General features: G+C 38.6%; 1 protein-coding gene across 1 annotated transcript; it reads left to right on the top strand.

The window, feature by feature from the left end:
* The first annotated feature begins 1,094 nt into the window (after positions 1 to 1,094).
* LOC145782391 (protein chibby homolog 1-like) lies at positions 1,095 to 2,636 on the top strand. The gene has a single exon (XM_082594174.1). The coding sequence runs from the start codon at positions 1,172 to 1,174 to the stop codon at positions 1,553 to 1,555; it is 384 nt and encodes a 127-aa protein (XP_082450300.1). The 5' UTR covers positions 1,095 to 1,171; the 3' UTR covers positions 1,556 to 2,636.
* Positions 2,637 to 18,460: the final 15,824 nt, after the last annotated feature.

The raw sequence follows: 18,460 nt of genomic DNA on the forward strand, positions 1-18,460 counted from the left end.
TTGTGAAAAATTGTATGTTTCCGCATCAAATGGTTTGATATGCTTCTAAACAGCTGATATTAGTCCCTCGGCATCACAATTGATGAAAATGGTTGTTTTAATGTCTATTTTCTAGCATATCGTATGAGTCGTAGTATCATTGTTCATATCTGTTTAGCTTTTTCTTTCTTTTTAATTGATTTTCAAATTTTCTGGCCCCCCCCCGAAAAAAACTCTTAGATTCGCGCCTGGCTTGACCGATATCACTTTTTCAGGCCGATACTGATATTTATGAAAAATTTGGTACCAACAAAGTTATTAAGCAACAAACCGTCCAAGAAAGTTATATGCATTGGTTGCTGTAATAGAAAAACCATTCTTAACACTAATTACAAGAAAAAACACAGAAACAACCAAATACAATACTGTTTTGTGTTCAATTCAATAATCAAAATTCAACAGTTTTAAATTAAAAAAACATAGTTTCTCAGCATTCATGCCAAGAAGAGAACATCTTTTGTCATCGTAAAGCAGTCCAAAACTCACAGGAGTTTCTGCTAGGATTCGCACAAAGACCGGTGTCTCTGCCACTAGCCCGATAAACAAAAGCACAAATACAGCAGTTGGAGCGCAAACTCTAACCAGGCAGCACCAATTAAATAGGCTAGAAGAGCGCCTTTCCATGTGCACAAAACAAGACATTCGAAATCATTCCCACGTGCTGCATGCAAAACTGGATTGTGTGCAGCTCCGTGCACGTAATTAAAACAAGAGAGTTGAAATGTGCTCTTTACAAGCACGTTTGAGCAAATTGTGTTTCTTCTAAAGGCATGCATGACTGGGTTTGAGTGTGCTTTTGCTGGCCAATGTTCATCGGCGAAAAATAGCCGATACAATATATCGGCTACCCCAAATATCGGCTGACCGATATATCGATGTGTTCTTGTAGTGGTGCATTTACTTGATTTCATAGTTGATACTAGTTACTTGTATAATATGATCAGATATGAATTGAGTTCATAGATTATGTTAATACAGTGGTACCATTCATTTTTCCAGTTACTTGTTATATAAATTTTAGAGTAATTTTTCATTGGTTTATTACAGTTTTTTATTAGTTTACTGCTCTAAATATAATTTGACCAACTTTGTGCTTTAGCTGGTTAATTAAAATATTGTAACAAGTTAGATAATGTTGGGTATATTTGGAACTAAGTCTTTCAGTCCGAAGAAAGCTTCACCGCGTAAGGCATCATCTTTGTCTAATCTTGCATCATTAGATGTCTCACAGCGTGCACAAGAATTTGGACTAGATTATGGATCAGCATCTTTGAAGCTAAATGGTGCAGATTTGAAGTTTGAAGATGGTGTTTGGCAAGCTGAATCTGGTGTTGGAGGTGTTCCACATAAAGAAATGATAAAGTTGAAAAAAGAAAATGCTCGAATTATTGATGAAAACAATATGCTAAAATTAAAGATTGATATTTTATTGGACATGTTAGCAGAAACAACTGCGGAAAGTCATATTCTTGAAAAAGAAAGAAATGAAGCTCGTAGGGTTAAACGAAAACAATGAATAAATTCATGTTTTAACCACCACATTTGCTTAATTCAACTGTAATCTGCTGATTAGACTTTCCCTGGTTTCTGATCCACAGATGAACTTTTTGCAAACTGATCCTCGATTATAAAACAAAAGATTAGCTTAACTGGCCTTTTGAAAAATCCACTGTTGTTGAATCAAACACTACATCGCTCTGTGATCTATTGCAGAAGTTTTGCAATTGTTAGAATTGCTGTAGCAAAGTTAGAACTAATGGTGGTTTGTATGGTGCCAATCATCAGAATTTTTACTCAAATTCGCCGTACAGTAATTTTAGAAACAAAATTTTAATTTTATCATTTACTTTGTTTTTTTTTTGTATATTAATCCAACCAATTTTTTTCTCTACTGATACTTGTGTACATTTCATCATCATCCTCCAAGCTCGGCTTTGTCGCCACTATTGGGAGTGACCAATTTTTTTCTTGCAGCGATTGTCTTCACCCCTTTTCTCCAACTCATTCTGTCCATTGCATTTTCCTCTTTTAGTCTATTATCTGCTTCATCCTTCACCTGTTCTTTCTATGTTTCCCGTTTCATTTATTTTTACCCATATGATATTCGATTTTGAAACCCTTTTGTTCAAGTTTTTCCTCTTGTTTTCTATTTTTCTGCTGTTGAAATTGAGTACTGGCATTTCATAACATACTTTGAACATCTGATTATATTTTGGTCACATAGGTTGGCATATATTGAAAATGGTGCTGCTATTTTGCATTCATCAAATGCTGGAAACCTCTTGGTGTAATTTATTAAGAATCGATTTCGCTATAGTAATAGCATCTTCAGCTAGCACGTGTGAAATGAGCTATTGTATTATGCGAAATTGTATTGTGTGAATATGAAAATTTTGTATTTTTAAGATGAAACGCGATGTGATTTAATCGAAAGTGATATAATTTTTCTGACAAGTGTTTAAGCTCCTGTGCTAATGCTGGATGCACGTACAATCGTACATAAGCAGTTGTAGACTTTGAAATGTAACTAACATATATACATAACTTCTTTTAGCTGTGTTTGTATAACTTCATATTTTTATTTTGTATTTTTTAGACTCTTGATAAGGTTTTGTTACTGTTCAAAATATAACTTTGAAATGCCACGAGTGCGCAGAAGTCGAAAGCGGCCACCTGAGGGCTGGGAATTGATTGAGCCAACTTTAGACGAATTGGATCAAAAAATGCGGGAAGCTGAAGCAGAGCCTCATGATGGGATGCGAAAAGTTGAGACTCTGTGGCCTGTTTTTAAAATACATCACCAAAAGTCAAGGTACATCTTTGACTTGTTTTATCGAAGAAAAGCAATCAGCCGCGAATTGTATGAATATTGCCTACGGGAATCGATTGCCGACAAGAATTTGATCGCAAAATGGAAAAAACAAGGTTATGAAAATCTGTGTTGCTTGCGTTGTATTCAAGCAAGAGACACAAACTTTGGCACAAACTGCATTTGCAGAGTGCCCAAATCAAAACTTGAAGCTGGAAAAGTGGTCGAGTGCGTCCATTGTGGCTGCAGAGGTTGTTCTGGCTAGCATGTTGATTCGTGACTCCATCAGAAAGATGAGCATTTTTGTGCACAGTTGTTCCATGATCTTGGGACATGCATTTATCCTGCATTTATTTTTACTTTCACTTACAAACTGCCGACTTTGACTATTGTCAGGCTCCACACTGCTGAGGTCTGTTGGAGGAAGCTTGTGCATGGTTGTTGCCTAATCAGCCTACAACCGATTCCCCTTAAAAGCGGAATTAGCACCAGGCAGTGAAAAGAACTTGAAATACAACGCTTAATAAAGTATCACGTAAAATTGTACGCTTGCGATTGAACGCTTGAGATTTGGTTTCAGAACACTTAAAAATAAAATTTGTGTACTTGGAATTGTTTGATTCATTTGATAATAATTAAAGCGTTTATATTAACATTTTCAGTGCATCCGCGTTATGTAAACTTAAGCCCTAATAAACAACTGGATAATTTGAATTTTGTCATATACATTCAGTGGACTAAAACCATTTTTACTAGAAAAGCACTCCCAGACAGCAAAACGCGTCGTTTTAACATTTAATATGCAGTCTGCAGACGTTAATTTAATTTAAAAGGACTGGCTATGCTTTGGCCGGTCGCTGCAGTTGACTTGCGATACTTTTTTAGTTCATTTTAATGCGTGTGGAAGATTATCCTACTCACAAATTTCACAAGTGTAGATGAAAGGCTTTCGTAGCACAGTTGTCTAGACATGTACATATGACGAGTGGTGCTGGAGTCGGAGTATCGTCGTTTTATAGGAGTTCCTATCTTCGGCTTGAGGCTGTTATCGTGGTTGCCGTGAGCTGAGTTTGTGTGCATGATCACTGTAATTTGTCGGATCTGTTAATTAGTAGGCTAGGTTAAGTGTTGTAATTCTCCTTTTCGGCACGGTTGCTGATCTTCGGTCCTTGTTTGGTTATTAAAACGTTTATTTAGAAGCCTAACTGTACGGCGTTGTCTTCTCTGGCAATGATTTTAGACTCGAAGTCCGCACGGCACTTTATTGGTGATCAAAGACTGGTGCTGGTGCCTCCCATGTAACCTTTTTTGCAGTTCTTGCATGTGATTTTGTAAACGCAATTCTTGCTATTTAATTGCACATGTCCTTCTGTAGTGGGCAGTATTGTAGCTAGCAGTTTTCTGTCTTTTGGAGGGAGTTCCGAACCGTCTGTGAGCGTCTGAAGAGTCAGACTGGCATATTCTGGTCTTTAAACATCGCAGTTTCGCTCGCATTCATCGCTGACCACGATTTGGCTACCTACCGGTACGCCAATCGCAAAGCAATGTAGTGTTTCAATGAACGTTTAGGATTGTTTAGAACAACAGATCAAACAGTAAGTACACTAATGCTTTTTAGAAAATCTACGCTATAAATCATCATGTTGCATTAGTACAGAAATTTTTTTCTGTACTAATGCAAAAAAGAAAGCGGTGGGCTGTCTTTATCGACCTAACAGCAGCCTATGACACTGTTTGGCACCGTGGCCTAGTCTACAAACTACTCTGCCTACTCCCTGACAGGCACATGGTCAAAATGATCATGGAACTGATCCACAACAGGAGTTTTACCCTTATAGTTCAGGCCCTTAGGGGAATCTTTAGGCTAAACGTGTTACACGTTGTTTTTTTGCATATTTTTGCAGTTGATCAACCCAACTTTGATTTTAGTGGGTGCCGCAACTTTTTGGGTCACGTGATCACCCCCAAATCGGGGATTTCCCCAGAAATCACGTTTCTGCTCTTTTTACGTCATTTTTGTGCAATTACATATTTGATTTTTGTATATTTTAACTTAAAAAGCACATACAAATAAGTGAGACAAAATAAACACAAAATAATTTGATGGATGACGTCATTGTGACGTCATCACATATATTTTTTTGCTTTTTTAACCTATTTTGGTCGTTTGCTGTTGGTTTTAGTTGGAGTACCGGTTACTAAAACCATTTCACAATTCCTAAAAGTAGTTTCGTCATGATTGCATCTTTTATGACGTCATCATTACATTACTAAAACTAGACAACTTCAAATTCAGGAACCAAAGGTAAGTTTATTCCGAAAAAAGCGATCAAATACTCTCATTATAAGTTTTTGCAAATGCTTAAAATTTTACAATTGCAAGCAATAACAATAATTCCAGTACAGTATGACGCAATAACGACGTCATCAAGGGAATAACCAGAAGAGCAGCTACCAGGAAAGAATTTCCCTTTTGGTCATGCCACTTTAAAATTTAAAATAATATGTAGGCCTAATTATGATCTACAAATCAAATTAATACACGACCCCAGATGATGCAATGTCAGAGTCTTAATAACACTGTTAATTCAAGATGAAAAAACTAGCGGTTTTCGATGTTAAATTCCTACCATACGTAATTTGATGTTAAAAAAATTCGTGTACGACAAGTTTTTTCAAGTTACAAGATAGAGTTTAGAAAGCCAAAAGCATTTCTTGAATGATCAGTGTGGATTGGAGATGAAACGTCAATGTGGATTGAAGATGAAACATCAGAGAGGATTGGATATTTTGTGGTCGAATTGCATGTTTCGTACTCGCATGAACAAAGACTTGTGCATTTTATGGATTTTTTCTTACAGGAACATCGAAAGCCACAAGTAGACTGAGAAAACGGAACAAGCTGATTTGCATCATTATGTTTCCAACCCCAAGCTAAAGGAGAAGGTAGTTGCTGAACATTTACGAGGCTTGATTTCCGTATTTCAGCTTGATGTATCGCTCTGCGTGTATGTTGCATCAGAGCAGCTGACGTTGGTGGCAGCTTTTCAATAGTGCAACCATTGGTAAACATCATATAACGGCATTCGTCTACATCCGTGATAGTAGGACCATTGCCATAAAGAGCTATGACATACTTTTGTATGTCATTTATAGAACTAGGTGAGCTTGAGAAATTCAGAGAGTTAAATAAGCCACACATTGCGGTAAGATTAAGCATCCAACAATCCCAAGCCTTTATTTCCAAAGACGAAACAGTACCACAGATTGTGATAGCATAAAACAAAGGTAAAGAAGCGCAAATCATCGGAGATTGAGGTAAAGATGAAACAATATCATGGATTGGAATGAAGCGAGTTTTTTCTCCAACTCCAAATTCAACCCATAGTTTACAGATTTCTAACTTGTCAAAACACGAAATTGCAATAATTACCACATTAGTATCTACTGTTTTGACTATGGCATCGGTTTTTCCATGTTTCACATGGAGAAACATACGGGTGTCTGCCTCTTCGTGATCACATTGGGAAACCTCAGACATGTCCAATGTTTGATTGAAGAGCTGTATCAAACGATGTTACAACAATCGTAAACAAGTTTGGATCGACTGAAGTTATCACAGCTTGTTGAACCAGTTGATATAACGCAGTTTTGTTGCTGTCATTTCTCAAAAACTCAGACTAGTTGAGAGGAAGACGAGTATTACTTGTGACAGCCACGTAACATTCAGACCCTGTTTCTTGCAGAAGATAAGCCTCAAATAGCTACTGCCATCACAGAACATGCCAGCAGTGTGATGTCAGCCGATTATGAAGTAGTGAAAGAATCTGCCTCGAAAACCGATCACTACGTCCTTGATGGAGGGTTCTTGTTGCATCGAGTGCCATTGAAACTGGAGACAGTTATGGGTCTATTGCACAGTCGTATGCAGATTTTACCATTTGTCATTATCGCTTAGCAACGGTGGTCTTTGGTGGATATGGTGGTCCGTCTATCAAAGACAATACCCATCAAAGACGCGGCATGAACGTCCACCCGGTTGTTCACTTTACTGTAGACACCAAGTTCATTGGAAAGAAGGAGCAGTTCTTGCCTCGAGCTTCCAACAAGGAAGGATTAACTTCTGCTCAACTGAGGAATAGAAGCTGCAATGTGAGGAACGCTCCAGGTGATGCAGATGTTGACATCGTCAAGACGGCAGATGGACAGCCCTCATCGACATAGTACGACTTTAATTGGTGAAGACACGGACCTTTTAATATTGATACTACGCTATGCTGACACTGACCCAGACATTAAAGACCTCTACTTCCGCTCCGAAAAGGCTTACGCAACCAAGATACACGACATCAACAAACTTAAAGCAATCATCGGACCAGACATAATTATGCTCACAACTCCTCTTCATTCATGCATTCACCGGTTGTGATTCAACATCAAGGATATTTGGTATCGGGAAAAAGACGCTTTCAAGAAACTAGTGAAAAGTCAACCAATATAATCAAAGAATGTGCAAATTGCTTTATTCTCCCAAATCAGACAGACCACATCATCTTGGAAACAAAGCTATGACCGTTACGTTTGGCAACGATGGCAGTAGTAACCTAGAAACACAGCGATACAATACATTGGTCAAGAAAATTAAAACAGCCAAATCCTTTGTTCACCCTGAACTTTTGCCATCTACATCATTCTATACCAAACTCCACTGCCTCAGAGTTTACTACCAGATTATGGTCAGGATGGGTAGGCTACTGAAGATGGTATGGATGCTCTAGACTGGGGATGGAAAGTAGACAATAATCAGATGGTTCCAATCATGACGGACATGAAAGCTGCCCCGGACAACCTACTGAAAATGATCACTGTATTTGCGAATCGTGTGCACCTCACTGTAGTTGCCGGAGATATGTGCTACCATACCATGCTGGATGTGGACCATGCCAAACTGGTTCATGTGTCCATACAGCAATCACATAATTACAGACGATGACATCGAGAGTGACAGCGATGAGCATTAGTAGGCTAATACTTGATCCATTTGCTTTCTTTACGCTGATTATGTCAAGAGTCTACATGACCACATCGTATGAGCTCTTTATGCCTGCTCAGTTAACATAAATATATATAGAAATCCCTGTGATAGAAATTTACTGGGTTTTTTAATAAACAATACATTGTTATTGTACATTTTTAATTGTTTTGGCAGCCATCTTGGATTGCCATATTGAATTTATAGGCTATCAGATAATTTAACAATTCTGAGAATGGTCTCATTGACTTCACAAGGTATAAAAACCTAAATATAGACACCAAAACTTGTACATGTTTTGGTCATATGATGACCTAGTTATGGTCAATTTACTATGTTATTTTAATGGTTTGGCGGCCATCTTGGATTGCCATATTGAATTTATAGGCTATCAGATAATTCAACAATTCTGATAGTAGTCTCATTGACTTCACAGGGTATAAAAACCTAGATATAGACACCAAAACTACATGTCTTGGTCATATGATGACCTAGTTATGGTCAATTTACTATGTTATTTTAATGGTTTGGCGGCCATCTTGGATTGCCATATTGAATTTATAGGCTATCAGATAATTTAACAATTCTGAGAATGGTCTCATTGACTTCACAGGGTATAAAAACCTAGATAAAGACACCAAAATTACACGTTTTGGTCATATGATAACCTAGTTATGGTCAATTTACTGTTATTTTAATGGTTTGGCGGCCATCTTGGTTTGCCATATTGAATTTATAGGCTATCAGATAATTTAACAATTCTGATAATAGTCTCATTGACTTCACAGGGTATAAAAACCTAGATATAGACACCAAAACTACATGTTTTGGTCATAGGATGACCGAGTTATGATCAATTTACTGTTATTTTAATGGTTTGGCGGCCATCTTGGATGGCCATATTGAATTTATAGGTTATCAGATAATTCAACAATTCTGAAAATAGTCTCATTGACTTCACAGGGTATAAAAACCTAGATATAGACACCAAAACTACATGTTTTGGTCATATGATGACTGAGTTATGGTCAATTTACTGTTTTGTTCAATGGTTTGGCGGCCATCTTGGAAGCTATCTTGAAAATAACCACTTTCCGGAAGTTGGATTCCTTAACATTTTGAATATGTTAGTACTGACACTCAATACTAATCAAATCAGTTGAAAAACCATTGGTAACTTATTGTAACCAAAAAGGTAACACCAACAACAAACAAGCGACTACAATAAGAAAAAAACAAGCAAAAAATTAATACATGACGTCACAATGACGTCATTAATAACATAATTTTGTGTCATTTTTATCTCGTGTATTTTGTAGTGGCAGTCAGTCCAAATGTAAAAAAATAACGTATCTAATTGCATAAAAATGCCGTGAAAAGAGCTCAAAATTGACTTGGGGGGAATCCCCGATTTGGGGGTGATCACGTGACCCAAAAAGTTGCGGCACCCACTAAAATTGAAGTTAGATTCATCAACTACAAAAAAATGCAAAAAAACAACGTGTAACACGTTTAGCCTAAAGATGCTCATTTTTGCCCCTAAGGGCCTGCACTTCTTCTTCGTCGTATGAGCTGTTCTTCGGGACTATATGTTTGGGCATGATGTCATCAGCCACTCTACAGTCTCGTCATCCAGGGTCTTCAGTCCAAGCGTTCCATGTGGTGGTTGATGGATTGGGCAGTCATGGACGACATGATCTACTGTCTGGTCTGTGGCGCCACACTATTACCACCGGAAGCGGAAAACCAAGTAGACTGCGGCGACTCAAAAACGGTGTCCCACAGGGATCAGTCTTGGCTCCCCTCCTTTTCAATGTCTATATGCATGACCTACCATCAACAACATCTGACAAATATGCATATGCTGATGACTTGGCCATCTTGCACTCTGCGAAAGACTGGCCATCATTAGAAATGACGTTGAGCCAAGACATGACGACCATATCTGGATACCTTCACCAATGGAAACTGAAGCTCAGCGAAAGTAAAACTGTGACGGCAGCCTTCCATCTCAACAACAGGGAGGCAAAACGTGACCTGAAAGTGACCGTTAACGGCAAAATTTTGCCGCCCTGCCCAGAACCTACATACCTTGGGGTTACACTTGACAGGTCACTCACATACAGTCACCATTTACAGTCACTACGCAAAAAGCTGACATCTCGCGTCGCCCTGCTGAGACGTTTGGCAGGCACAACTTGGGGTGCAGGTGCTGACACCTTGCGCACTGCAACCCTGGCGTTGGTCCACTTCACTTCTGAATACTGCACCCCTACCTGGTGCCGCAGTGCCCACACCCGTCTCATCGACAGCCCAATCAACGACGCATTGCGAACTGTAACTGGATGCCTGCGCCCAACTCCAACAGAGTATTTACCAATCCTCGCAGGTATCCAACCTGCTGAGCTTCGCCGAAAGGGAGCCCTTATACACCTGGCTCGCCGGGCGGGGGATCCTAACCACTTGCTTCATGCAAAACTCAACATCCCACCTCAGGAATCTCCCCGGCAATTAAAGTCAAGACACCCCTTTGTGCCAGCTGCTGTTGAATTACTACATCCGTTCAGCGATCATGCCATCAGCGCAGCACACTTCATGGAAGACAATTGGAATGCAGCGTGGTGTGCCACCGACACGAAACTACATCGTTTTATACCTCACCCGGTGGCGCGCCCCCCTGGTATGGACCTGCCTCGGCCGACTTGGGTCAAGCTCAACAGAATCCGAACCGGAGTCGGTCGCTTCCATTCCAATATGCACAAGTGGGGTTTGGCTCCCTCACCGGCCTGCGAATGCGGCGCGGAGGAACAAACTGCTGACAATGTCGTTCTCGAATGTCCGATCCATAAGGCACCAAATGGAACGCATGGTATAGCAACGCTGGACGAAGCTACACTCACCTGGCTCTCCATCACCTGCCCTGAAATTTGATTTGATCTAGTCTCAAACGAAAGAAGAAGTACAGAAATGGTTGGAAATTGCGAAAAAGTCACATGACAATAAAATGCTGTTGAAAATATATGCAAGAAAACTGAAAATGTAAAAAGAGGACATTTGAGCATTTTTGGGTGTCCTAGGAGGCAGGGTATGGGATGGAATGGAAGATGTTTTTTCCATCTTCCATCCTGAGATTTTCTTCCATCTCAGAAACCTCTTTCATCTTCCATTCCATCTTCACATTTTGTGATCTCCGCGTTGAATATGCCACAAATAAACCAAAAAACCATAGCTCTTTGATTGGTCAATTTTGCCTAACGACAGTAGGTTTGACAAGTAGGCTACGCGTCAGGCAACAGTCCGTTGGTTTAATACGAACCGAAAATCAAATTATTTCAGGAAGCAACGTAATAGTTTGCATGTCTTAATAAAGCGTTTGAAAGTTGATGGAATTGGGATGGAATATTGTCTTCCATTCCTTTCCATCCTTGACATTTTCCATCTTCCATCCCAAAATCTGTCTTCCATTCCCTGCTCAGAGGACAATTTATTTTTCTTCAAAAAGAGGACAAATGGTAGCCTTATTCCAAACACGTATTCTTTAAAATATAGGCTTACTCTGCGTAACATTTGCTGTCTTGTGTATCTGCAGTGCCGGTCTTAGTGTAGCCTATTTCGGGCCCTGTGCGGAATAGGTTATGCTTTGCGGGCCCCAAAGACAGTGATCCGATTCAGTAGCGTAGCTAGATATTTTGAAAGGGGAGGGGGGTTTTGACGGCCGGTGGGCGAAACTGACAGCGTGTTCGCCGAATGCGACACCAACCGGCGGGGGGTCTGGGGGGCCTCCCCCAAATTTTTTGAAAAATTACTCTGAACTTGGTGCATTCTAAGAGCATGTTCAACAAAATTTTGTGTATGATTATCGTAATAGGCTACTGTAAAATGGTGCTGTCCGGTGGCATAGCAAAAGGATAAGATCATATTTTCTTTGGCATTTTTCGGATTACTGCATTTTACTGCATTTTACTGCATTTTCTGAGTAAATTGCGGGCCCCCTAATTTGCGGGCCCTGTGCGATCGCACGGTTTGCACACCCTCAAAGACCGGCACTGGTATCTGACTGTACCGGCTGTTATAGCCTACCGTATGACAAACCTTTGTGCAATTTTAAAAAGAACAGCATGTTTAATTAGGCTTACCATATTTTTGTGACTTCAAAACGGGACGCCTCTAAAGACCAAGACCACTTAGCTGTGATATTTTAACTTTACATTTTAGCCTACGATATTATTATAGGCCTACATTTAAAACCATCCCTGTTTTCATTGACCGTATTGTCATCGAGAGTTTAGGCGCATAGCCTATTATCTGTCTAAATATCGGTTTCAGTTCGAAAAATAGAAAGGAATTGACGTTAACGATACAAAATAATTCGACTTTAGATTTTTTCTGTGAAGCAAAAGGAAGAAAGAATAATAAAATAGCCTGCGGTATTCAAGTCGATAAGTAACTCCCAATTGCACTGAATTTACCCAACACTGCGTACAAGTATTTACGAATTTACTTATTCGCCCAATCATACTTTTTTGTAGAAAACACCTTCTTCAAAAAAACATTGTTCAATTTTACATTCTCGTAAAAGTCAGAGTAGGACCAATCAGTATTGATTTTACATGTGATAACGGCTTTCACGTTCTGCTCCAGCATCCTGCTTCTACTCTCAGACCACATGCTCTTCATGATGGAAAAAATTCTTTCAACGGGTGCGGATGTTCCAGGTAAACAAAATATGAACTCTATCAGCTTTTGAAAGTTTGAAACGCGCATGCATTTTTTTTCAAATTCTTTGAACATCCCGACCCACTTTTGTTCCAAAGATGCATTTTGCCAGCTCTCTTCGTTACAAGTTACAATGTTCAGACATGTGCCGTTTCACTGGTACTTGTTAGTCGAAAAGAGAGTCGCTGTTGATCACGTGCTTCCCAAACATCATGTTGATCTTTTCCGCAGACTCACACACTCGCACCCAGGATATTTCTTTGTTTAGGTCGATCCAAAGATGAGGAAGCACATCTTTATAAGAACCATCATAGAGATCCATATACGAATCCCGAATAGTCTCGTTGAAGTATTTCAACTGCCCATGAACAAATTTCAAATAGAGCTCTTGTGTTAATTTTCGAAGCATTTTTTTATGAGAGTAGGACAACCTTTTTGGGAGTTGAAGTAACTTTTCAATCCCTCAAACATTTCAAGTATTCTTTGTAAAGTATTCTTTACCGGTACGCTACACAGCAACAACAGTAACGAGAACATGCTAATTGGTAATGTTCGTGTATTATGCTGGCTGGCTGAACGCCCAAGCGGGACGTTTGGCTGACCGGTCGGGACGCCGGGACAAGACGTTAAAAAGCGGGACTGTCCCGCCTAAAACGGGACGTATGGTAAGCCTATGTTTAATGCACTACAAACTGCCGCCATGGTAGTGTTGTGAGAATATGGCAATCACTGCGAGCTTTCGTATCCCCTTCTTTAGATATCCATAAGCGAATTCACTTTAAGTTTGAAGTACGGTAGCCTATATGAGCTTTGGCATTCTTTAAATTCCAAAATTCTTGTGTAGGCTACGGAACTTCGCTTTGTTTCAAACGCAGAACGAAGTGGTTTGAAATTCGAAACGAAAATTTTCACTCAGAAATTATTTCGGAACAAAATTAAGACAAGAAATTTTGCTTCGAAACGAAATATTTTTGTTTCAAACAGCCCTACTATGGGTATGTAGCTGGAAAAAAAGGCAGTTGTGGAGTGACAACAAATAAAACCGTAGCCTATCATCATATAAAACTTGGTCTCAAAAATTGTGTCGCCAAAAATTAAGCAGTTTTAGCCCAGCCTACATTATGTTAGGGCTACCATATGTCCTCTTTTAAGAGGATTTGTCCTCTTTTTCGAAGAAAAATAAATTGTCCTCCGAGGACACCCAAAAATGCTCAAATGTCCTCTTTTTTTACATTTTCAGTTTTCTTGCTCATATTTTCAACAGGATATCATTGTTATGTGACTTTTTCCCAATTTCCAACCATTTCTGTAACCTACCAGTACAACATTCTGATTTATAGATTTTCAAAAAAACATTGATGTACCGTACTATTTGATCTGCTGTTCTAAACAATCTTAGACGTTCATTGAAACATCGCCTATCACATTGCTTTGCGATTGTCTTAAAAGCCAAACAATGGTCAGCGATGAGTGCAAGTGGAACTGCAAATCCACTTGTGAGGAAATTTCCTCATTTGAGGAGATCTGATCAACCAATTTATGAAAATGAAAATAAGGAGTCACAAAGAAATGAAACATTAAAAAACGCAAAAACTTGCAAAAGAGTTTGATATATTTACATTTTGAGGTTCTCACACTTTTACAATAAATTATTATTTTACCCAGATCTGTTTTGTATTGATTCATCGAAAAATGATCAAAAAAAAGTGCACTATGCATGACATACTGCCTATTTCAAAATAAATCGTGGCATATGGATACTTACAACTTAGGCTATGTGAGTGCAAATGTAGAATGACTTAAATCTATGATGCAGCCACAATGGTAGGCAAACCGGGGCGTGTTGTCACAGGTTTGGGGTTTTTCGATTTGTGCTTTTGCTCTATACAATGCAAGTGATTTGGTTATATCATTCGTACGCTGTCCACTTACACTTCCTTTTGCCACTAGTTAAACTTTTTAATCGCAAAAGGATTTCAAGAAAATCAAATTTTTGTAAAAAAAAAAAATTGTGACAACACGCCCCAGCACGGGGCGTGTTGTCACAATGTTTTTTTTAAAAAAAATTTGATTTTCTTGAAATTCTTTTGCGATTAAAAAGTTTAACTAGTGGCAAAAGGAAGTGTAAGTGGACAGCGTACGAATGATATAACCAAATCACTTGTATTGTATATAGCAAAAGCACAAATCGAAAAACCCCAAACCTGTGACAACACGCCCCGGCTTGCCTTACAAAATCAAATTTTATTACGTGGAATTTACGCTTATAAACAAGTTGAAATTAATTCAACAACTGCTTTGGGTCTTGTTTCCTTGCCTTCACATATCAACCAAGGGTTCGATACTTTATACCAAATTTTGCTTCTGCTTCTCGTAAGCTGTGACCGTCATCACAGCTGTGACAACTCGCCCCGACGTACGCAGTCGGACAAAAGTTTTAATGGTGGCTAGAAAAGGCACGCTATTAACTTCTAAAGTGTCAGCTATACTCCTAACATAGTAAACTATAAAACTGATTTCATACTTGCGGTCAGACTGCTCTTACGAAAGCGTCACATAATTTTGAAAAGTTAGTGAAATTTACATCGATGACCAAATTTTTGATAATAATTGAATTTAAGCTAAACCTGCTGTCTTTTCTTAACTTTGCTAACATCAAAATGAAGATGACTCTTAACGAAGCACGTGCTACAAATATAAACTCGAAGCAATCAGTGCAAGTACAAAAAAAATTGCTGTGACAACACGCCCCTTGTGACAACAAGCCCCGGTTTGCCTTACAAGGAAAGAAACCGCCTTTTAGTTGAGTCTGTCCTCAGCATCTCATTAACAGCTGTATACAACTTCAATTAAGTTATATTTCGTGCAAGTAATTTTATGATTTCGTTAAAGCTGATCCTTTTTTTCTCAAAAAAGTTAAGGCATGGCCACCTGCAGATAGCCTACTGCATGATTGGTCACATTTTTATGACATTATCACATTTTCATTTTGTCACACAAATCTAACAAATCGGCTTTCGAGAAACAAACAAACTTGTCTGTATTTTGCTGTAACTTTTGCTGCATACGTCTATATTTATCCAAAAGGATGTAAAAAATTCTTCATACGTAACATTCTACTTGTATTTTACTCGCTGGCGAAACGTGTCCTCTTTTTAGGCGATGAAAATATGGTAGGCCTACATTATGTAGGCTATGTTTTCGAGGTCGTTGCCAAGTTTTTTGAATTTGACAAATGGTTTGCCGAGTAACAATTTTTTTTTGTCTTCAGTGTGACATTATTGTAATTTGTTTGTTTTTGAAATCAAAGATTTTTATTCAAAATGATAAAACCAGCAACATAAAATTTAGTGCCTAGAATGGGATGCAAACTTATTGGTCCCCAAAACACTGTCTTCGTCCCTCAGAAGATCAAGATCAAAAATAGAGCAGTCCCTGTTCAGAGCTTCCGCAATTTCTTTGAACTTTTTGACCCAAAGTTGGAAATCTTTTATTTGTTGGAAAGGGGTAAAATAGGTTTGGAGTTTGTGGTTAGCGGCAGTGTTGCCACTCCTAGTGTTTTTCCACTAGATCTAGTGTTTTTGGGTTGCATCTAGTGTTCTAGTGTTTTTTCTGCTATCTAGTGTTTTTTTAGCGATTTACCGCTATGTTGGTGTGCATAAGTTTGGACAGTGTTCAAAGTAGCCCTCACCTATTGTTGTTTGGCTGCATCAATGTGCTTGTAGTGCTTTTCAAAGTGGACTTGAGTTTTTTGTTTAGTTACACTCAATGATGACCAAATTTGAGATATTTAGCATAAATACTTTAAAAAATACACACAAATGACTGTGAAAAGTGTTCAAAGTAGACTAAAGTAGGTAGCGTAGCCTACCTTATAGTAGGCTTGCATTTTGTCAGCTTACATTTGATGAGTGTGGAGTTCTTAGACTACAATACAAATACCACTGAGATGATTGTGAGTAATACTGCGTTTTTGACAATATATTTGCAAAGGCCAAATTTTGTTTGCCCCCCCAAAACGTTTTACTCCCCTACGGCTATGACTTCAGGGCTCTCACTTTCAAGGAAATTCAGTTCTATTTTGAAATTTTAAGGACTTTTAGCACTCACTAACGCCATTGGCTGTCATTTTTGTACATTGTGCATGTAAATGATCGTGTATTTATGATTCTAGTGTTTTTTTGTGAATCTAGTGTTTTTTTCAGTCAAATCTAGTACTTTTCCATGACAAGAAAGTGGCAACAGTGGTTAGCGGTAGGGAAGCCTTATTTATAGGTAGGCACTTTTACGTATTGCACTGCCCGAAGAGGCAACCGCAACCATGCGTATCGTATATGACATTACTGGTGTTTTAGTCACAACTTTTCTCATAAACTCCATTGTTTGCAGTCACTACGATTCTTCTTGCACTCAGTTCAGTTGAAGAAGAAAAAATAGTATTAGCAGAGGGTGGGAATCGAACCCATGCAATCGAAATTATTACTCCTCTGCCCTAACCATTAGGCAACGGTGGTTGTGGCGATGCATTCAGTTAAATTTGTTTGTATCAAAATCTTTCGATAAAGACGACCAGTTAATCACGTGTTGAGTCATGTCACGCATGATAGCGCTACCAACGTCAACGATGTCGTATGTCACGCATGGTTGCGGTTACCTTTTCGGGCAGTGCAATACGTAAAAGTGTCTACCTTATTTATACCAATTTCATGATTAGTTCCAACTAGGATTGCCAGATGTTCACTATTTTAGTGAACAAATCACTATTTTAAGAAAATGTTTACTGTAAATTATTTTGTTAATAGTGATAGTGAACATGTTCACTATTTTGACAATTAATTTTTGTCTACAATTTTGTCAATATATTTTAGCCAATAGCAATGGATTAACCAGTGACTATACACTTCTGCTGCTTAGAGAGTAAAAGCACATGAGTCTGGTGCCAGCACGAATGCCAACAGTGGAGTGTACACTGTACAGCCTAGGTAGCTGACAAACTGAAAGCCACTAGCCTGAGCAACTAACAGCCTAGAAGTTTGGCCATTTAACTGTTTGTTTTGTAGGGACCCGAATGAATTTCCATTGTTTTTAGCTCTCTACAAAACGTAATTCTCACATAACATTTACGTTTCTTAAAAACTCACTGAACCCAAAAGTGAGAATAAATCTAGGCTAGTTGCGTTTCTTAAGAAAACTCACTTGTTGTGCACCGAGATAATATTGATGAATCATTTTTTACTCAAATAACCTTTTACCGGCAGCTTTCCTCAAGTGATTCTGTTTAATGGCAAGTCATCGCTTTCAATCGTCTCTGCTTTAACAAAACGTTGTATCCGCACTTCACCCCTGCGACGGAATCTCACCAGGAGTTCACTCCAGTTCTTAAACATTGTTAAAATTTGCCAATTTTTAAATTACGTAACTGTTTGCTTTTCCCTTTTTCTGAAAGTGGCTTATATATGTATGTACCTCTGCACAAAACAAAAATTTTTAACTCAGACTCAGACAGAGACTCATAATATTACTGAAAATAGACTCAGACTCATAAGATTACTTTTCAAATTCCAAATCTAAATTCAATTCGAACTCACGAATAAAAGTACTTGAGACTCATTTGCGTTACGTCTGTTGCCATCGAAGCTTTGTTACGCCAGCAGCGGTTCTGCTGTCATCAGGGGTCATAAACATTATAAACCAACAATAAACCTTAAACCCCTGCAGTTTATAGACTGTGTAGGCCAGCTACTCAATCATGTGTGATGTGGCTAATAAGTTAAGATCATCGCTGGAAAAGTGAACTAACTTCTTTCAGAAAGAAACTGCACCTAAATTGTTAAAATTTGTCCAGTATGCAATGTCTATTGTCT

Source organism: Aplidium turbinatum, chromosome 13 (genome assembly GCF_918807975.1).
Source record: "Aplidium turbinatum chromosome 13, kaAplTurb1.1, whole genome shotgun sequence".
NCBI classification, from domain to species: domain Eukaryota; kingdom Metazoa; phylum Chordata; class Ascidiacea; order Aplousobranchia; family Polyclinidae; genus Aplidium; species Aplidium turbinatum.